Consider the following 23,233-nt stretch of genomic DNA (forward strand, 5'->3'; position numbering starts at 1 on the left):
CCAATCACAGCCCATATTTAGCATCCCCAAAGAACTTTTTCATGCTTGTCTGGCTCACAAACACTTTTTATATGTGAGTGTGGCTCACAAATGAAAAAGGCTGGGGATCCCTGCCTCAAGACATATACACACACACACAAATTTAGTACCATTATTTGTCATTAAAGCAGGGATTCCCAACTTTTTTTACCCATGAGTTACATTCAAATGTAAAAAGGGTTGGGGAGCAACACAAGCATGAAAAATGTACCTGGGGTGCCAAATAAGGGCTGTGATTGGCTATTTGGTAGCCCCTATGTGGACTGGCAGCCTACAGGAGGTTCTGTTTGGCAGTTCACATGGTTTTTATGCAACCAAAACTTGCCTCCAATACAGAAATTCAAAAGTAAGCACCTGCTTTGAGGCCACTGGGAGCAACATCCAAGGGGTTGGGGAGCAACATGTTGCTCCTGAGCCACTGGTTGGGGATCACTGAATTAAAGCAATCAAAACGAAAATATGACAGAAGCTGAAAAAATAATCTTTACACAGTTTCAGGAGAAAGGTGTGTTATAAAACTCCTGCCTTATAAATCCATCATCTTGACTAGATGCCACCCACTATAAAATAAAAAAAGTCTTTATTCTGTTTCCAAACTGGTGTCATTAAAAGGAAACACTGTATTTCTCCTCATCAGAATATTACCATTTACTTTACACCTGCACATAACAATTATTTGGCTAATTCAGGCTATTAACTTTTCATTTTGCAGTAATGTATCTAAAAGTCTGCATCAGGTCTATGAACAAAGCAACCAATTTGAGGTTTGCTTTCAAACAGGTGACCAGTAAATCCTATTTGCTGATTGGCTGCAATGGGATACCAGACCTGGTGAAGCAATGGCACAGGGCGTTCCTCCTGCTCCCCCCTCCATTGCCTTGATAATCGCCTGAACCAGTAAGTATTATTGTTAAGAAATGGGGGGTGACAACAAGTGCTTCTGTTGCCTGCCCAGGGGAAAAAAAAAAGAACAGGTGCTATTACCAATTGCTAAAGATTACTGCACACATGCTATAGAGAATTGTCTATTTCATTTGTAGGTAATTAGAAACCATGCATGGTAAGGGCTCCCAATTTAGGAGGAAGGGTGGGAACTCCTTTGACCTCCTGGCCTCTGATGAGCTCTGTTTTTTCAACATCAACTGTGTCTACATAAGCTATCCTGCAATATACACATACATACATATATATGCACGCACACATGAAATAAATCAATGTTTATCATAGCTTAGGAATATTGCATGGCAGTGCAAAGAGATCGAATAGAGACTGGGGATTTAGTCCTGTAAAAGAGCAGATGGTCATTATAAAACACCAGAAACAATAAAAAAAAAATTAGTGTTTTTATGTATTTATATATAATAAACAAACAGTTACCCTACTAAGCTACTGCCAAAGTCATGGGGCAGCCATTCAAGTTGAAATTAGGCTACAGAATACAAGCATACATAGAAGATGACAGATAATTTGTTTAGAATACAGTGGCTTTAGTTCTTACCCAGGAAGATAAAAGGGGTCAAAAGTCAGTCATTCATTGCTCTCTACAGGACTACAGGCTAAAAACCTCTCAGATTTGTAGCCAAAAATGGTTTATTTGCAAGTTCACCTTGGAAAGATGCAAAGCCAGGCAATATGCAGGTTTATATGTTCTTTGTCCTATCTATGGAAAGCTTACACAGTTGGAAACCTTCAGAAAGTGACAGTCGGGAATCCCTTGTATATGCTTGGTATGCATACCAGAGTAGTGAAACTGAAAAACTGAAACAAATTAATCCTGTGTATGAAACAATGTCAAAAATGAACTCTGCTAATTGCCCAATGCTAAACTTCTTTTTTATGAAGTTTCAATGTATAACTTTGTGCATCAGCGGAAAAAAGAAAAAAGTTTATATTTCCCCTCTTTGGCAAATGGTTCAGCCTTAGCTTTATTATAATTTATGTGCCTTGCAAGCCTATATAAATTTACATTCTATACCCTTAATTGCACTTTAAGGCATCCTGGAAAAATAAATTAACTTATAAAAAAAAAAAAAGCAGCAGACTGCAAAACTGAAGAACAAAAAGGATGGTCAGTGAAGAGACTAAACATTTAGGTTGATTAAGACCAACTTTGTTTTATATACTTCCCCTTTAATCATCTATCTAACCAAAGGAATAAAGTTTCTACATCAAGGAGTGACCTTGAAAGACACACAAAATACAGAGGATAGGCAGTATTCTTACTGAAACTTCATGAATGTTTTATATTTAAAATGAAAGGAAAAAGTAATTATGTTAGGCTCCAAGTTTACTCTTTAAATCCATAATTTATTAGAAGAGCACAATATGGTTCCCACATTGTACTGGTTTGATGGTCTGCTGGAAAAAGGAAAAACTTCTCATAAATTGCAGCCAAATCCAAATTTGGGCATTATTAAAAAAAAAAAAAAAAAGTATTTTTCCTAGATAGTTGCGAGACTGCTGTTCTAGAGAGTGCGCCATTGCATTTAGACACTATAAAATGCTGTGCTTAGTTCCTTCTTACGCGGTGGTGTGGCTTAAAATACCCTTAAAGGGATTCTGTCATGATTTTTATGGTGTAGTTTTTATTACTAGATTATGCTGTGTATGCTGCAAATAATTCATTCTAACCTTTAACATTTTATTCTTGAACCAATAAATGTATTTTTTTTTAGAAGTAATATTGGTGTGTAGGCAGCCATCCCGGGTTTTCAGAAGGAGCCAGCACTGCACAATATTACTGCTTTCAAATAAGCTATTTTTTCTCCTATTAAGTGTTATTTCCCAAGTTCTTAGAATTGCTTGGCTTGTCTCTTATTTCTCCTGCTTGCGTGTTATTCTCATATCTCATGGTAGTGTTTTTACCAATACAAATGATTTCTGACTTAATTTTGATCTATACAATGTCAAAACTTTAAAACAAATTTTAAAGACAGACTAAAAAGCTGCTTAATATAGGACCATATGTAAAATACTATAAGGTGAACTTCCCCTTAACAGTTACAGGATCTCCTGTAACTATGGATAGAGCAGGATTTGTGCTACAGGAACTAGTCTCCAGCATGCTGTTTAACAGGTTTGTTTAGAGTTGGGAATTTGGCATTCTTAATCTAGAACTTTATTAGAAGAGAAAAAAAAAAACCCTCATCTTCCTATACTCTCAACTGCAAAACTCAAACTGCTACATAGGCAGCTCAAGACTCCTTTGAAGACTCCTGGCACACTGTGCTTTGTTTATTGTGCAGAAACCACATGAGAGGTTGCAAGTATAATGCATATTTGTTCAGTATTTTTCCTTGCCTTTTCATCTGCTTTTCATTGGTTTCCCATGTGTTGTACTTGCATTATTTGTTCTGTACTTTACTGTCTCCCCAAAGTTGAGGAAAACAGAGAACAGTTAATGTTGTGCGCCAGATTCCTTATAGTACATCTAGAGAAAAAGTATCTGGATATCTTGAAAGCGCAAAGTGGAGTCTGTGAATCTGAAGATTTGACCACTTTCAGGGGCAATGCCATACCACAAGATGTCCAGGAGTGTCAGGCAAATATGGCACAACTCGGAAAACCCAGACAGGTGTGTGGGTGCCACATTAAAAAAAAATTGCTGCAGATTTTTGTAGTTTCCTGGCCTAATACAGGATTTAGACTTTTGAATCAGAAGAGGCCCCTTTAATTCCGGACCTCTGTAAACAAGCAGCCTCTTCATTTGCAGTATTAAAGCCCCCCAAACATATGGCCACAGCGGTTATGGAAACATTGCTAATTTGGGGCCAGTAGCCCCAAATTTATTTTTTATATAGTGCTGACATTTATTGTTACAGAGATTATTTACACATTATTCACATTAGTCCCTGCTCAATGGTGCTTTACAAGCTGATGAAATAGTGGGGTAGCAATAAACAACCTATGTGATACTCCCCATAGAGGAGCACTGGCTGCAAGAGTGGGATTCATTATCACACAGCATTATCTCTGGCTCAAGCAAGGGCAGTTAGTTCAAAATGCTCTGTATATACATTGTGGGAATTTATTATGCAGAGACCCAGGGGAATGCCCATATCTGGCAGAAAGTATCAGTGCTGTAGCTCTCCCATTCATCTCAAACCTGCAGGTTTACATCAAGCTGGCATGGAAGGAATGTGTTTACTGAAGGATCTGAGCAGACATTTTAACCATTTGTATATTGCTTAAATGTGAGCCATTTGGTTCTCTCTCTGGCCTTAAGAAGAAAATTAAATATTGATTAAGGCACTTAAGGCAGAGAGTCATATTTTTCAAAAGGTAAATAGCATTTTAGAATTTGAACATCTTCACAGCTAAAAAGACACTGCATGAAATACATCCTTACCTTTTTCTTGCTGCAGTAGATCTGCCATTTCTTTTCAGCTGACAGGGCAAACATGGCTTCCCTGTGCTTTTCTGATAGGTCCAGTTCATCCTAGAGAAAATAAAATAGACTTATCACACACACAGGCATGGCTGGACATGGCGAGGCTTCTCATTCCATTTAGCATTATCTTCCTGTGCTACATTCTGGGAACAATAATCCTTACCACTGCCTTTTGGTACCTGCACATACATTTGAAAGGCAAAACACACAAACACAAATATGTTTTTTAATTTTTTTTTTTTTTAAGATAAGCTGAAGTCTTACATTTTATTGAGTTTGGTAGTACAGTGGTATATTACTGGCAGAGTAATGAAAGCAAATACTGCCTTCCTGACAGGACCTTTTTTAACATGGGAAATGTCCAAAAAAGCTCTGTGCACCATCAGACTAAGCAAGGAAACACCACTCTTTCATGGAAATGATTTTATTACTGTGGCACTAGGTAGTTCCAGTATAGTATAATGTACATACATGTACAAGCCAGATGTGGTCCTCCAACAGAATTCTATTCTATTAGGCTGTAATGGTGGTGTATCAAGATAGCTCCTTTTCTAGTTGTCGTCTGGATGGTTTTTACCATCCTTCAGTTTAAAAGATTTTGGATGCCAATGTTATTTACAAGGAAGAAATAACAGACTGGAAGGCCAATGTTTTTTCCACTGAAGCCAGAACCCTATTCATTCTGTAGTAACAAGTTAACAAGGCCACCGCCTGGGTACATTTTCTAATCACTCAAGGCCTTAAGATAGTGGAATGTGCAACTCTGCAAAATATACAGTGTAAATACAGACTAAAATCTGTGCAGGCTACATCATAATTTTTTGCCATAAAAGGTCACTAGAACATTATCTTTAGTTTATTCTGTACTAGATCAACCGGATATTGTGCACCTTAAGTTAGGCACATCAGGGAAAGATCCAAAGGAGTAGATCTTTCCAGCTTGAGGTTACATGTGCAATTTGTCCCAGCAGTTATGGGTAGCTATCCCAAATCTGGCTCACTCAGACTGTAACTAATACAGTTTTTGTTTAGCCAGTAACCATGTAACAGAGAGCTCTGACAGGTAAGTTTTATGCTTTGCTTAGTATGGCAGTGAAGAAGGTGGTTCTTCCAAGCCAAGCTGCACCCTGAGTTCTTTGCTCATTCGGTTCTATTCCTATAGCTGCAGTTCCAGAGACAGGCAATCTAGTGGTGGAAGAACTAAAACTCATAGAATCCCCAAACCAGTTCAAGGTAAATAGGCAACCTGTGGACCTCCAGATGCTGAACAGAGATTAGGGAGTTGTAGTTCAGTAGCATATATCAGCCACATGGCGGACACACCTGAATTAAATGGATGTGCTGGAAATCCTTAATTTTACTTCCACAACAGCTGTCATAACTTGTCTATGCTTGGTCTGAGTCACCCTAAAGCAGACTCCAGGGCAAAAACATGGGTTAGGCAGCCTGTCTAGGGTGTGTCACCTGGGCTGTGGTCACCACTTGCTTGTCCTGATGGGAAACAATGTGGTGGGATGGGTGTGTGTATGTGCCGTAGACAGTCCCCCTTGCCTTAAGTGCTTACACTCCTTGGCCTCTTCTGAATGACGCAAAGGATGCAAAAATGGAGACTGCTGCAGGGACCCTAAAACAGGGGTCTCCAACTTTTTTTTACCCTTAAGCCACATTCAAATTTCAAAACATTTGTAGAGCAACACAAACATGCAAAAACTTTGTGGGCATGCCAAATATGGCCTATGATTGACTATTGGTAACCCCTGTGTAGGGAATTTAAAAATAAGCACTTGCACTGAGGCCGCTGGGAGCAAAATAGCGGCCTCATATGGTGAGTACATTTTTGCTCATGAGCCACTGGTTGGGGGATCACTGGTCTTCACCGATGTACAATTTCAATAAAAGTTTGTGAAAAACACCATCTTCCTAGAGTTTCAATGCCAAAAAAATGTTTGTTTTATTATGGGTTGAAGGAACTTCTAGATACTTCTCTGGAACAAGCTGATCTACTGGCTGTATGAGCAGGCACTGTACTACCAAAACACTGCTCAATACTCTGTAAGAATATAGAATAAAATCTCTTTTGTGAATTCTAAGAAATTGACAGCCACAATTTCTCTTTTGGAACTGCCACAGAAATATCTCTGAAAAATTTGGCTGTAAGAAAGACAAAAATGTACTCATTTCTGCATATGTTATCAGTCTGTTCCAAACCAGCATGTTTGCTTTAAAAAGTGGAATTCTGGTAAATGCGCCATGAAATATGAAACAAATGTTTCACGGCTAAAGGCTACAATATCTACAGCACCATAAGCCTGCTGTTATCAGATCGGGCCTGCAGTCTGCAAATACACAGAGAAATACCTGGTGTCTGTATGAGGGAGACAGCCTCCCTAGAGTGGATTTATGAGCCATTATATACTCTCTTGTGCACCTGGCTGAAAAATGAACACGCAGGCTTTCTCTAATCCCACTGTTTGCGTGCAGGCCCTTTTTCATGCAGCAAAAAATAATTGGTGCCTATAGCAGCTTAAGTGCACAAGTGATTGATTTATCTCCCTTACGGATTGAAAAACATTGTCATCGTACAGATATCATTCGTCTCATTCCAACTAAGCAACCAATATTACTCACTAAAACAAAAAAGGCAAGAATGACAGCAAAATCTCTATTGGTTAAGACCAGGACCAAGACAAAAATGTCAGTAGCTAGGATTAGACAGGCAACTTTACATAGCTGCAAAGTTAGACAAAATTAGCTTCCCATGTGCAGCAACACAATTTGGCAAAAATGGGACAAAAATGACACCATCCAAATGTCACTGTGGAAGATATGCTACAAAGTGTGGTGAAGAATTATTATGGAAATTCCTGACCTGTAGTAAACAGACACCACTAAATACATTTTAGTCTGTTAGACTATAGAGGATATTAAGCAATTTAGAGGGTCTCGGGGTACATCTATATTAAGCAGACTTGACCCAAAATGCCTTTCCCTTTGGCAATTTTTATGCTTCTTGTAAGTAGACGGCTATCAGTAAGCAGATCTTTGAAGTTAGGATGCCGACAAGTAATTTCTCAGCTTCATGCCTTCAATCCACATGGTAAAAATGCATAAAACAGTCTGCCACTTACTGCTTGATTACCCAGCCTAAATTCTGGATCTTGGTCCTTCTTTGCTGTATAAATGAAGAGCAGATGTTTGGGGCGCAGAGACACCCTTTTGAAGTAGAAATAATGGCATCATTTTTCTTTAAGTCATTATAAATCAACGTAAAACACTTGTATATTTGACCTACTAATAGGCTCCACCCTTTCAGATTAAAGCAGTTCTAATTAACTTATGGAAGTCAACTCTTTATTCCTTTAGCCAGCCTTTTAACATTGGTTCATTTAGTGCAGTTCTTCTTTTCACAATTTCAAGAAACCCACTCTAAAGGGACAATGGGGTAAAGGCCCTCTGAAATGGCTACAGTTCCATGAGTTCCACAACCTATCAGCCTGTAGGCCTTTGGTAATTAATTATGACACACCTTCTTGCAATCCCCTCATGGAACAGAGTAAGGCTGGAAAAGTATTGTTAATGTCTCCTGGCTGTATATACTTCCTTTAAGTTCATGGTCAACCCAAAAAAGACAAGGGAACACCACAGCACTCTCGGTTTTTGTAAAGCTGTGATCCCTTAAAATAGGTATCATACTGCTATTATGAGACTAACCGAACATCAGTGGAACATTCTACTTCCTCCTAAAATCCCCCACAGAAATTCATGCTTAGACAAAATAATGTAGGTTTCTATAAAAATATATTGAATACAATATACACTGCTTCATCTAAATTAACAATTTTCATACAAATATACTTTTTAGTAGAATGTTCTATTGGGAAACCCTAAATAGAAAAGTACTAAGGGCCCACCCCCTGGGATCATACAAATCACGGAGCACACAAACATGTTAGGTTACATCAGCCAATTAAAGGAAAACTATACCCCCAAACAATCTAGGTCTCTATAAAAAAACATTGCATGAACAAGCTCATATGTAAAGACCTGCTTCATGTAAGTAAACTATTTTTTTTTTTATAAAAATATACTTTTTTTTAGTATTATGTGCTATTGGGTACTCCTAAACAGAAAATTGCCATATTAAGAATTAAGGGCCGCCTCCTGGGATCATAGGATTCACAGTGCACACAGGTAAAAGACATAAATGGGCACTAAATAGGCCTGTTAATATGAAATGAACTATCCACTGATTAAGTATTCATTCTGAAGGTATAGTTTTCCTTTAATGACCTATGAGGTGGTTTTTAGTAAATAAAATAGATGGGTCATGCTTCAAAACATAACCCCTGATGTCTCGTTAGAATTATGCAACTGCCTGCTAAATTGCGACCAGTAAATCTTTCCTTGTTACAACCCAGTTAGCAGCCCAGAATCCTGTAAATTGGTTGGAGCAGGTGGCATCTTACAATCTATTGGAGAATTTTAACAGCATCCAATATTTTGAGAAGGTTAAATTGCTGGCTTATCCAAATAAAATACAACCTCATTTTTTCCAGTCATATTCTGGCAGAGGGTTACAATGTGATCATTAAATAAGCTAATAATTTCAAATTCAAATCCTATAAAAAATATAAAATAGACACTTAACTTCTTTATAAAATAACTTATACAAGACTTTCAGTAAAACAAAATATTTATGTTTACATAAAAGATCTAAAAATATGTCCTATGCCCTATAATTACTAGCCATCACATGAATCATGGCATGCCCCACAAATTCCATTATTATATAAGAGAAGAATCAAGGTGCTGCCATTAATACTCCGGGACTGATACAAAATAGCTGTAGAAAATACAAACTGAGAAGCAATTAGTGTGGGTGCTGAATACTACGAGAGCCAGCAAGAAAGGATTTCATTGCATTTAGGTACACACACAGTTACAATAACAATTCCATGTCACTTTCAACACCATACTTCTGATACATACTACAGAGGATGCATGATGCAACATCCCTTTCCTCAGAAGCCTTTTGGTTTCCGATACTCATATACCCAATCCCTAGTCAGATATGTCCAACAATATTGCTGGGTCACAGGAAGCACATATCAGCACTTCCTTCTCCTACTCATCTCCTTCCTTTTTACTTCTTAGTTGTCCCAGAAATTAGTCTTTCAGTCCACAATCCATAAACTATGCAACAAAGATTTTACACATAAAGAATTGGAGTAAAATGGGCTGTCCTCTAGCTGTTATAAACTAGATCTCCCAGGCTCCTTCCTTGCCTAAGCCACAGGTTCACTACATCTGGAGGGTTCATCTTACACTATCAGCAAGGATATTTTGTGGTTGTCACTTATCCCAACGGAGAGTTTTTGATGTTTGGAAATTCTAGGGTTTTTTTCCACAATAGAAGTCTAAGTGCACACTTTTTCTAATTTATCTTATTACATGATGTTTTGGAAGAGTGCACAGTTGTCCTCTACTACACTAATGTTTAAAGGGAATAGACTACTGGTTAAATGGTTAAAGTTCACTTTGCTGCTTTCTTAGTGTTCATCTCTACATGAATTGACCTTAGCAATGCCAGCTTGAGTAAAAGAGGATAACACCAAGAGCCATTCAGCTGATGGTGAAGTACAACTGTACTGTATTTACAAACCGGTGGAAAATAATAATAACCCAACAGTTCTTGCAGCTACTACTGTGCTATTATCCCTGCCGCTACACGCAATATTTGAGTTGCTGAGCTTTTCCCCTCTTGTCATGCTTACAGCTGGTTCTCCAAGGGGTTTCACTATGTTTAAGAAACTTTGCACCCCTGTCCCAGGGCATCTTAAGAAACATATCTGCAATGGTTAGGACTTTCTACCCTTTCAGTGCATGGGGCAGATTATAAACTAAATGGTATTGTGACACAAATAAAACAGGGCCCTTAGGCAGATCTTGGGCAATAAAAATCCTAAGGAGGGTCACATCCGGCTAACAAGCCTTGAGAAACTAAGTCAATTTAATTTATAGACTGTAGTGATGCAGTGGCCAAACGATCAAGCTAGCCCTGCTTAGTTTAGCCCATGATTACATTTGAAATGTAACACTTAACAGACATATGGGTGAGTTCAAAATTCAGATCCAATGAGTAATTTGTACTGTAAAGTATGCTCAAAGCATCAAACAGTCTGATGGACTGGGTCATCTCAGCAAATATCGGTAGACAAAATTGTGACCTTTGAAGAAGAACTATGTGCCCATTAAACTCAAGATGAAAGAAATATGGAAAACCCTTGAATACTTGAAACCGTAACTACACATAATGACAAACAGGCACCATGGTTCAGTAATTCCCTCAAGCTATTTCATTATACTTTCTAAGTTTTATTATTCATGGCCTGGCTTTCCAAAATGTAAAAAATTAGTGTAAAGCTGTGGAAACGTCAAGAGAAGAAGGAACCTGGCTGAGTGGCTGCACAATAATGCAAGTCAGAACAGTGACCCACACTTTACCCACTCCAAAAATGGTTTGCATGTTAATGAGCATAGGGATAACATGATTCAGCTGCCTTAGTAAAGTATGGAAATACAGCAGGCTATTCTTCAACCTGTACACCCATAATTAGAATATTACTCAGACTGTTATAGTTCATTAAGATAATCATAATATTTTTGAGCACTGTACTGTAAATTCCAATTTAATTCCTTAATAATACCTATGGTGATACAGTGTGCAACAGGGATTTAAATAGTGTTAAAAAATAACACAGTTAAAATTAGGAGAAGTGTTTCAGTATGCACTGCTCAGTTTGCCTTAATAAAACAGGCCTCAATTGAAAAAGTCATGGCCAAAATGGGAAATGGCCCTTCTAATCCTTAAACCAATCTTAAGCTTTGTATGTTTCTAATAACACATGCGGTGCTCTGTCAGGATACTCCATTGCTCAAGAGTCCATATACTATGCAAAGCCATATGGCATTCGCAACCAGCATGCATGCTACTTATGCCATAGAGGGTCACAAATGCAGAGAAATATATACACATTATATATATATATATATAAATTATATTATATATATATATATATAATTTTTATTAATTTGTCCATATTCAAACAAATAATCTGTCTAAAATATAGTAAGATAAAAAAAAAAGTAAGATTATGCAAGCTGCAAACACAAACATATAGCAGGTGACTGCTGTAATAAACACTGTACAATTTTTAGTGGGGAAAAAAGCCAGAGCATTAGTCATTTCCAAGTATAGAATAGAAACCCTGTACATATACATTAGGCTCTGCAGCAGACTGTGTTGGAAGTTACAGCATACATTGCCTTTGAACCCATTATATCTATGAGGCCAATGTAAATATTAATTGTTCACACTTTGTTCTCAGAGAATACAATATGCCTAACAATTGCATCCCTTTAACACTTTGTGTGCCAGAAAAAAAAAAAAAAAAAAGAAATGCTGTGTGAAGCACACTCCCATTTTTACAAAATTAGGCAGGTTATTTAAAGTTTTAACACATTTCTGGGGGTTTTGTTTTATGTGTCATTACAGTTTTGTAAAAAAAAAAAAAAGTGAAATTCCCTTTTAAGCTGCAAGTCTCCATTCCCCCAAGAGACCTAGTTAGCTAATTATTCTCAATTGTATCGAAGTGCAGGTGTAGTTAACTTTTCTGGGCTCACTACCAAAATCTACTTTTTAAATTACATTTGAGAAACATTGTATCTTTTTTAGCTTTCAGTGCAGGAGATCAAAGAGAAATGAGGGACTTTTCAGTAAGAATCCAGGACTGTGGGCTAAGCTGTTAAAATTGGGACCGTCCTGCAAAAATTGGGACAGTTGGGAGGTATGCATCATCTCTCTTGTATAATGCGTCAAATATAAATTTAATCCGTATACTGGATTCTTGCTCTTGATCCCACTAGTCATGTGAAGCAATAAAGGCCTGACTTCCCTTTTCAAACCAACCTCAATCATATCTCCAGCATGAATGGGTGCTACTGAGTTTTGTTGCCTCGGGTGTTAGAATAGCCTAACGTGGCCCCAAGGATCACAATACCTCAAAATCTACCAATTTAATTGTACCTTGCAAATACCTATGCTGGAAGTGTTTAAAGGAGTAGTATACGTCCTTGTCACATTATTTTACTAAGTAGGGCTTGTGCTGAACATTCTTTTGCCTATAGCTAGGAAATACACATTCTGCTTCCTGTTTGTACAAGCACTATCAAAACAAATCACCACTCCACTGAGAATCCCTCTGTATGAGCTGTTCTTAAATCACAAAAACCTAACAAAGGCTGTAGCTGGGCAAAGGGAAGAAATTGTTTATACAGAGGTTTTACACTGTTGGTTTAAAAAGGTACCTTTTAATACAAACAAGTTAGCGGAAAGCTTTATTTATGACTCGATTTACTTGGCCATATCCCCAATAACATCCATGAGTTGCTGTGTGATGTGATACCCTCTTCTGATTTTTGCTAGAGAAAACAACGCAAGTGGATTGCTATAGAGAAGCTTGTGACCAGTCTGCCAGTGGGACAATGACTAGGCAGGCAAGCAAAACTCATAATATCTTGACCCTCCTGCATCCTGGCAAAGCATTAGTAGCTAGTAGGAGTGTTACAGGAAAAAAAAAAAAAAAAAATATTTATACATCCACCTCTTAATATTTTCATACAAATACAAATTGCCCTTTGCAATACAATGGCCCTTTAATACATTTCACAGTCAGCAACATCTGACAGCAATATAGATATCAGCTATTTGTATAGAAGCTCAGGAATGCCCAACACACAGCCTGTAGCAAAGAACATCTGCAACACTTAAAGACTTCAGTAGTTATTGATGCTGGTAGTTTCAGAACCATTTGTGACCCAAATAAGTGGTACTAGAGTCCATCAACTCCAGAGGTTGCATTCCCATCATCAATATATCCATGGCATGCAACCCCACAATTTTACTGTTGAGTTTTCTAAAAAGTCTTTATTTATCGTTGTGTAACTTTCTACCCTAACCAAGTAACCTCCAAAAATCTATTTACACCTGTGTGACAATAGTCAACCAATACTTCCTAAATGCACAACCAACACTTACCACCAGTTCGACAAACATGGCATCCAACTCCTCCACAGGAGGCACTGGCAACGCTGGCTCCATCGACTGCAGGGCAAAGTTACTGTCATTTCGTAACCGATACGTGATCTCTGGGTGCTCACTGCTCCTAAAACAGCAGAAGATAAAGGAGACCCCTCTGCTATTCCTCTTTCTTGGCGCCATGGCCACAGGTCTGTCAGTTGCTTTTACCTATGAAATCCTAAAAAAAGACAATAAAGAATACTGTAAGACCTTGTTTTAATTGCATTTGTAAAGTACTTATAGTGCACAAAGCATACAAATACTTTATTTAGTAGAGGATAAAAATAGAACAATATTTTACACAACTCACACAGAATTTTTCCTAAAATACTTAGGACAAAAAAGGCAATTTAATTTCCATCAACAAAGTAATTAAATCCAGATATTTGTATCATGGTAACAAAATAAATATTTACTTAAAATAGTGTACATATAAAATAAATCTCAGCTACTACCATTATAAAAAGTTTTAATTATTCATCAAATTACACTTATAGCTGACCTATCTTCCCATGTGATGAAAAGTGGTATATCACAATACTCAGCCATTGTGTAGCCAGCTTAACCCAACCCAAATACAGTACAGCAGTAGTGTGGACAGATGAAATGGAGAAAGAGATACTGTGTGTGCTCAAAGTCCATAAAAATCTGAAATATTTTCAAACTACTCTGTGAATGTTACACCTTTGTGTTCAGTTCATTTCAGACTGTACAAAGCAGACCCAACCTATTCATTCCATAGCTTGAGAGTGGAAACTTATAAATGGAATTATTCAGTCAGGGACAGCAGATGACTTGAACCAGACTGTCTCATTTCTTCACTGAAACGGTCTACTCTAAAGGGCCATTTTTTACAGGTGTGTAAAAACACATCAGTTTACACACCAAATATTTGCACTTTAATGTCATAGTACAACCCGTACAAATTACATGTATTTATAATTCAGTGGATTGATTTTCCAAATGGGTGGTCAATGCATGATGAAGAGAGAGAGGTAAATTGCCTAAAATTCATTGAAACCTGATTTGGTCCCATAGTCATAGAAAAATTATGCAGCTGCATAAAAGAGAAAATATCCCCCCACTAACATAAATGCATTCAGTTGAGCTCATTTATAATATGTGCATAAACACTAAATATTCAACTTCAACACCGAACTTTATAAAAACAGTAGACAGTTTACCACCCCCTTAGGCTAACAGAGCAACATCACTCCTCCCACACCTTGCTCCAGAACTTGATGTCCTTTTGCTTTCCAGAGATTCTGTGCACCATCCACTATGAAAAGCAGTGGGTCTTTAAGTCCCAGATTCTATCAGTTCACAATGGGGATGTAGGACACAGTGAGCCTATGGGGGGGGGGGGGGTCAGGGGGTGGGAATAGAGATAAACTATCATGGTTTCCTTTAACTGTGGAATCTGGTATGCCTGGATAAAATACATTTATGTTTATTTTTTTGGAAGTTCATATAGTGTTTATGTAGTGGTTCTACATAAGCCTAACTGAATGAGCATGTCAAAAGGGGGGGGGGGGGGTGAATATTATCCATTTAATAGAAGAACATGTATAAGACTGCAACAGGATGTTTCCTTGAAACCTGCTGCCAGGCTATATACCATAGCAAGTTACCAATGCATATGCAAGCTTATGCATGCAGAGCCCTTTATACAAAGTGTGGTCGGCTGAAATCACTAATCTCTTGGCTATAGCCTTGTAGTTACGATTATGTTTCAAGTGCTGGCTCTTGCACGTTTGCAACAGTAACCAATTTAGTCATCAATAAACAAAGCAGAATTCATTTCGGCTCGATGTCAGCACATTTACAAGTTATTTTCATCACATATAAAAGCTTATCTAGTAATTAAATTAAGATAACTCTTCTGCGAGCCACAGATCTCTAGCGACTGTAAACGAATATACCCGGCATCCACCGCCAGCTGTTGCTGGAAACGGCAAGTCCCAACAGTCTGAGGTTTGCAAGCTTTAAATTCCTGGTCAATACGTATTCCTTACATTGGATTTGCCTAGAAAGCCAAGTGTAAATGAAGAGAGAGGTGACGATAGCAAAATGTAATCCTCCTGTAGCAGGCCAGAGAAATAAACTGCCCTTTGAATCATGCAATAGGGAATCAGAAGGCAGTTTACGGTTTTACAAAAACCGATTATATTTCAATGAATGAATCTGACACCATGAGAAAAAAACCTTTTAAACCACAGTGACATAACTGCGCGTGTTAACCCGAACGTGTTCCACAATCCTTTCACAGTGTTTCCTAAGGGCAGAAATAGAACATTCTATGAATGTTGAATTCACATGGAGGTTGAGGGGGGAAGAAACAAAAATATAAAAAAGCCAAAATAAATCACTTTGTAATCTACTTGTTTCATTAGTCTAACATCAAACATGAGTTCTGGCTGCAGATCTGAGACAAGGGATAAAGGGAGAGAAACTGAATATGCTCCGATAACCCAACCTGCTATGGCTCAGCACACTACAATAATGTCTCAATGGCCCAGGATCAAACTTACACCACAACATTTTATAGTAAGAACAAAGATAAAAGCAGGCCTTGCTGCCAACAATGCCCTGCCCTTGGGCTGCTAAAAGATCACTGGCCATTCTTTTACCCCAGAACTCATAACAAGGACAATGGCTGAAACACATTATGCAACAGACAATCACTTACAGACTAAAACGTATGATACTATCATATTATCTAGGGTCATCAAACCTAATGAGCCTTGCTTTAAAGCCACAAATATCTTTCACAAGAAGTGTGTTAATCCATTAATCTTTGCTTAGTTATTGTGATATCCCAGGCAAGAGGTAGTATGTAGTATGCCATACCAAGACAGCATTTTGTTCAGGTCAATCCAACAGCATCCCACAGATGGAGCAGAGTTGCAGTGGCAACCTTTTTATGAGAATTTGTATGTTGTTCCTGAAGACAGGACAATCTGAATACATTTGTTGTTGTATTTCTAAACTAGATGGGGAAACATTTTTACAAATACTGCTCTTTGCTTGAGAACCTTTAAATTAAATAATTTCATTAAAATGAAGATGTGTTAACATTGAGCCAACAACAAGAATATACAAACACCACACAACATATCTGAAATGTGCAGAATAACTTTTTTGCCTGGCAACATACCTAGAGGTCCCCTTAACTACTATGTCTAAACACCTTCAGAGCCAAATGATTTTATTAATATATTCACCCACTGCATGCAGGACTGTAAATTAGACCCACTAGAGCCCAGGTGTAGTATCAACCCTTGCAGTCAAACCCAGTCTGATAAAAGTGTGCTCCTCAGGACATTGTTCCCAAATATCTTCAGTTTCATCATATTCAAAAGAATAAAAAATGTGTCTAGTATTAAAACACAAAATTACTGTATTGCATCAATAACTGTACCTAAATACAAATAAAGCAGTATGTCTCCCAGTACATTTATTTGGCTCCTAGAAAAGGATGCAGAAAATAAAGTTTATTTTCTCACTTTTTCATCGCTTGTTTTTATGCAATATTTGTTTCCGACACTGACTGATAGCAAACGGTAGATGCTGTAGTAACGAGCAAAGGGAATGTAAGGCATCCTCAGCCTACCCATGGTCCTGGTGGAAAGTGGCATTAATAATGCAGCTTTCACAATATTTTATTTAAAACAAGTGACCCAGGGACTGCGTATTCACATTTAGACCAGCTGAAAGCGATACAGCCCAAAGGAACTTGCCTTTTCCTACAACTTCCTATTAATGTGATATATGAGTGGTCTCTTCCTTATGCGTTATCCTGTTTTGGAATGCCCATAGGAAATCCCATTTTACATCTTAAAGTGACCACAGCAGATTGCACCGTTAAAGGCTGAATCGACCGCTAGTCATTGCATAGCCCCAAGACAAGTGTGCCAGTAGAAAAAAGTGCATACTGAATTATGTATCAGGACCCATGCATAATAGATTGATGTACTGGCGTAAATGAGCAGACATGGAAGATTATGGTAAGCAGTACACTACATTAATTCCTACATGTGCAGGCTTAACTAATGGAAACAAAACCAGCTGCATTTAGAAAGTTATAATAACGTATAGAATTATTTCACTGGTGTATGGCCAATTTAATATCTCAATTCAACGCAGAAGGACTGCAATACAATGCAGGTATGGGACCTGTTATCCAGAATGCTTGGGACCTGGGGTTTTCTGGATAAGGGGTCTTTATGTATTTTAGATCTCCACACCTTAAGTCTACTAAAAATCATATAAATGTTAAATAAACCCAATAGGATAGTTTTGTCTTCAATGAGGATTACTTATATCTAGACTGGGTTAAGTACAATGTACTGTTTTATTATTATAGAGAAAAAGGAAATTAATTTTAAAAATTAGAATTATTTGTTTATAATGGAGTCTATGGGAGATGGCCTTTCCGTAATTTACGCAGACAATTAACAAAGACAAGAATCTGACGAAGAACAGGACCAGTTAGTCTATCTAGTCTGCTTTTTATTTATCCCATGCATGGAGCGAATTAGATCCCACCACATGTACATGAAGGCAGAGAAAGATTTTCTCCCTGCAGCTATATGATGATTATTAGGGCACTGCTTCCCTTTTGGGTACCACTGCATAAGATCATGTTGTGGATCCTGTGTTTAGCACACTGTGCCAACGTTTTTAATCAGGCTGGTGCTTTGCACATGTATCCTAGCCAGTTTCTGGGTGGAACACACAGCACAAAGTGCAAGGGAGTTTTCTTCCCTTAGGTTTCTGGAGAAGTTCTGCTGCTACTTAGATATGTCAAGTTCCATATAAATGCCACTGTGCTTGCAAGAAGCTACTTTATGTACTATTAAAATATTAAAATGACACACAAAAACAAATGACACTTAGCACTGATCTTTACACTGATCAAAAGGCTGTTCACTGATTAAATGTGTGTGGGGTTTACATGTCCTTTAAGTGGAGGCCACAGGTAAAACAGTATTAACTAGAGCAGCACTTTAAGTTTATTAGGTTTATTACATCAATTCTATGGTTAAAATTACTCAGGATGGTACATGACATTATTTGCCATCTCTTTTACCAACGTAAAAGAGTAATGGGACTAACCTTTGCTAGTTAAGTCATAGGCAACAATATCTAGTACATTAAAGTTTGGAAACCTTGTGATATCAGATTTGTACATAAAAACTGAAAATAACCCCTGGAAATCAGAACATACTAAGTAGATATGTTCTAAAATCAAAGGTACGAGGAGGTTTCCTCTCGTTTCCCTTTCTTCAATCAATAATTTGTATCCAAATAATTTGGCACACACAGTGTATATTTGCTAATCTAATATAAACCTCCTGAGCAAAATGAACCAGTGCCGATGAGAAACATTAACCGCACAGCCCCCATACCATGTAATATTTCATTTACACATGTCCTGGGAATCTTAAAATTCCTCTATAACATGCAGATTAGAATTGCACCAGCAGCACAACTTCAGAAGAGTATTTTCCTGCTGTTTTATGCTAGGCTCCAGGTCCCCTAACAAGCAATTAGCAGCCATATAAAAGCCTTGTTTCACATCAGGTTTTATTCTGCACGCTCCATGTGGATGGCCCCTTATTAAGGCAGCTCTGCGGTGCCACTTGTTGCTGGTGAAGCAAGATTAAGCACAGCAGAAATTTCATGCAACTAAAACATCTACTCACATGTACATTTATCTGTGATCTTATTATATCACACTGACACATTTCCATGAATGCTAATGAATAAACATAATTCTTATGTTGTCAATTTGTACATAAGGTAATTTACTCCTGAAAATAAAATGCCACTTGTTCCAGGGCACACCAAAAATTCCAATGCATACTAAACCTTGAGCAGAGGAGGTCCAGATGTAAATCTGCTGGGCATTCTATCCTATCTTCTATTGTGAATATCATGGGACCATTCATGCATAAGCTAGTGAGTGGGGGGCAACTTAGTTGCAACCCCTAACTGGGACACAAATAACTACAACTGGTTAGTGGGATAAAAAAAGGTTTTTAAAAAGAATGTAAAAGAGAAAGACCACTGAGTCATCACTAAATATATCCATGAACAGGATTATAGTAACTGGCCTATGACACAAGTTAAGTTATAAAATCACTTCTGTGACATTTTGTCTTGGTAAAGCACAAAGTTTTAACTATCTGGGGCTTTTAAGTAGCAAATCACAGCAAGCTGGGTTTCCTAGTGGGTGACACTTGAAGTAGGCCTTCATGCAACAGAAATATTCTTTATATTCTGGGTGATACTGTTTGACATAAACCAATGCTAAAGCAGGATGGAAAACAACCAAAAGTAAACAGGCTATGGGAAATCACATGAACCCTAAAAAATTGGAATTTTAAATCTTCCTTATTATAAGAAAGGACTCGGCTGTGTAGAGCACTAACACTCAGTGTAAATATATGAGGAGGTACCATATAGACTATTGATAATCCTAAATAGCTGAACGCAAGATTTACATTTACAGTTAGCATAGAAGATCCAATTTCTAAAATCAATACACAGGTATATGCAAGTTGGCTCCAGAAAAGAGCCTTTTTATATTTTGGCAGGCTTCATGGGATCTGTATTTTAAAGCAATGATTCTTAGGAGATTGTAGACAAATAATACAGGTTCCCAGGCCAGTACAATACCACTCATTCAAACATGACACACAGACTTCTGGTTCCACCCATCCTATTTACAAAAGTTCCAGTGTCACAGGCTGCTGTTGATGGCACAGTATTCTGTTTTCTCTTGCCGCAGGACATTGCCAGCAAGGAAAATATAAAAGATGAAACCAGTTACCTACCCTTGTAAATTTCCTCAAAGTAGGATTACCCGAGAGGTTTGTAGAAAGTGAATAACAAGAAGAGTACCGCACCCAAGCACATGACATGGCTTCCTGAAGAACTGTGCATTGTGGAAACTAGTAGTTGTAAAAGGGAAACTCAGAACATTAAAAAGTATCTCTATAAATAATATAACATAATGCCATAACAACCACAACAACTTTCTTGCTTTGCTACATCAGAATGGATATTTGATATCAAATATGATTTAGTGGTGGATGTAGTGTGTGCCATGATTGCACCTCAGTTATGTGCTAAGATCTGAAGAAGAGCATCTAAGGGGAATAAGACCATTACCTTGAGTTCAGCCAACCCAGTCTTTAAAACAAATAGTTAATTACAACAGAATTAAAAAAAAAAAATTGAAGGTGTTTTGTAGACACTGGATCTTAAAGTTAAACTACTCTATGGTTGCAAGAGGAAGTAAACCTAGCAACCAGACTACACAGAGAGAGTAGCAAGGTAAATCAATCAAAACTACAATACAGCATAATACAGGAAAATCGCAGATGTAATTAGATCATAACTGTCTTCAACATAAATTACACTTGAGAAGTACAGTCTGCAAAGAATTTCTGTATTCTGCATGAATTTCTGTATTCTGCAGAGGATGCTGGGGCACCAGAAGAGTATGGTGCTGTGGCGCTAAGAGGAAAAGTGGCCTCAGACTTGGCACCGCTTTCCATGTCCTTTAAACACTTCTTTCATTTTTTGGAGTTACTGTTCCTTTAAAACTCTAACAATTTGCACACAATGATGCTGTGCTACTCTGCTACTGCAGAATTCTAGCCATTTGTTTACCCTGTAATGACTGAGACTGTAATAATCATGAAGCTAACACTTAACAAACGGTTCTATTACACAGAAAACACTACTACACAGAAAATTCATTTTCTAGATAAGTCCAAGGTATAGAAATGCCGTGTCTCAATATTGTATTTATGCAAACAATTATTTATTTCCTTGTTTCTCTATATTAATTCTGGATAATAGATCCTGTACCTATACTAGTTTTAAACAATCAAAGCTACCCTAGTGTTCATGGAGGTAAAAGTTACTTCCTATGGACTGATTTGTCCCGATATGAAACCTTTTAAACCAATATTAATGTTGCTATATAAAGAATAATATAAAATCACGTTGCAGGTTAAACTGTCCAGATGCCTATAATAGGACAAAACTTACTATTTCTCCATTACCACATTACCAATTCATTGCCAATCTTTTGTCTCCTTTATATGTGTATTTTCACCCATACACTGCACTGTTAATTTCACTCCCCATATGGCAAGGCACTATCTGTAGAAGTTTTCAGGAGCCATGCTGCTTATTTTCCATTCATAACAAAAAGGTAGTCAGGAGTTAGAACTAGTCATAAAATGAAAGGTGGGGGTGGGTTGAGGATACATATTATCAGAGTCACCCAGCCGTTGCACAGTCACTACCAAATAAATCTGGTGGGTGGTTACTGTTCTGACTGGCTATTAATCCCAGCCTTCTCAAAATAACTTTGAATAAAATAGGGGCATTTTTGTAATGTTCAGGTCTCTTGACAAGAATAATACATTCTTCACGCAATGAAATTTTTGCTCCTTAACCATGATTTACTGAATGCAAGGCACCGGGTTGCTAGGATTTCCATTCCACTGCACTCTATTTTATTGTTAATCCCATGAGACAATCTGTGCAATTGCAAAAGGCTGGTGTGAGTAATGAGTTTTCCCAGTAAAGTCCCTAATTAATCTGGCATGGAGACTCGCTGTAATCTTTAATCATATACTACCTAACATTTACTACATACACACCAATATGAGACATCTATTAGAATCACCATGGTAACAGCCTTCTTGTGCACTGTGGCCAGCCAACAGCGTGCAAAATTCTGCTAGTGACCTGGTCACGCTTGGTAGCATTTAGCCCATATACCTTTAGAAAATATTTGATTTGATTGAATTATACATTATAAATAAATAACAATAACAAATAAATAAATAACAAAAACTCTAAATCTGATCCCCAAAATGGGAAGCATTTAATACAGGTTTAAAAAGTACAAGGTCTGCCAGTCATCTAGAGTAAAGTCTTCTTTTAAATACATGACAATATATATAAAAACAACCCAGTACGTTCAAGGTAAATTAGTGGAGGAGATTGAAAAAAAAAAAAAAAGCCTTAACGAGATCAGTACTCAGTAGGGTACCCTTGGGCTAACATAAAATGGCAGAAGGGTTATAGGATTTTGAGGCTTGAGTATTTTGCCTAGATTTACTAAGCTACAGCACAGCAAAATATCTAGAAAATAAAACACAATCTAATGCCACAGAATTATACATTTCAATTTAATTCTAGAAAAAATACAATAAGAGAAACCTCGCCTGTTAGTACATTCACACACACAGTACATACTCATATACACACACACACATATCCATCGACACTATTTGCATGCTAAATCTACAGTACACACAGAGACACGGATGTATCGTTACCTGCTGAGAAGGGACAGGCTCAAGCTGCAATCTGATTCCTTGCTCCCACAAGGCGAGTCCCGGCAAGCCATTAACACAATCTCTCTAAGCATCTAGTCACCTTTTACCATTCCTCTCCCTCATGACAGATGTTGTCTCCTTTAAAGCCTGCAAAATATTCCACTACCCCCTTATCCCCTCTCCAGCCGGGCTGCACTGAGTGTCACAGATGTGGCTCCTCATTGATGTGGTGGGTATGCCATGCCTCCTCCTCCTCTCCCCAGTGAGACAGATCTCATTGGGCAGAACCTGCAA

The 23,233-nt window shown here is 37.7% G+C and overlaps 1 protein-coding gene across 5 annotated transcripts in view; it reads right to left on the bottom strand.

Moving 5' to 3' along the window:
* The window catches only part of daam1 (dishevelled associated activator of morphogenesis 1), a 109,272-nt gene that overhangs the window by 41,635 nt on the left and 44,404 nt on the right, over positions 1-23,233 (bottom strand). For 4 of the 5 annotated variants that reach the window (XM_012969026.2, XM_004917214.3, XM_012969028.3 and 1 more), the window contains 2 exons: positions 13,527-13,746; positions 4,388-4,477 (listed from right to left, as the gene is read on the bottom strand). In XM_012969026.2, the coding sequence (XP_012824480.2) occupies positions 4,388-4,477; positions 13,527-13,709 (273 nt within the window). In that variant the 5' untranslated portion in view covers positions 13,710-13,746. Of the gene's footprint in view, positions 1-4,387; positions 4,478-13,526; positions 13,747-22,939; positions 23,133-23,233 lie in introns of those variants that run through there. The other variant, XM_012969025.3, reaches the window with a different exon arrangement.

This window comes from Xenopus tropicalis, chromosome 8 (assembly GCF_000004195.4).
Source record: "Xenopus tropicalis strain Nigerian chromosome 8, UCB_Xtro_10.0, whole genome shotgun sequence".
Taxonomy (NCBI): Eukaryota; Metazoa; Chordata; class Amphibia; order Anura; family Pipidae; genus Xenopus; species Xenopus tropicalis.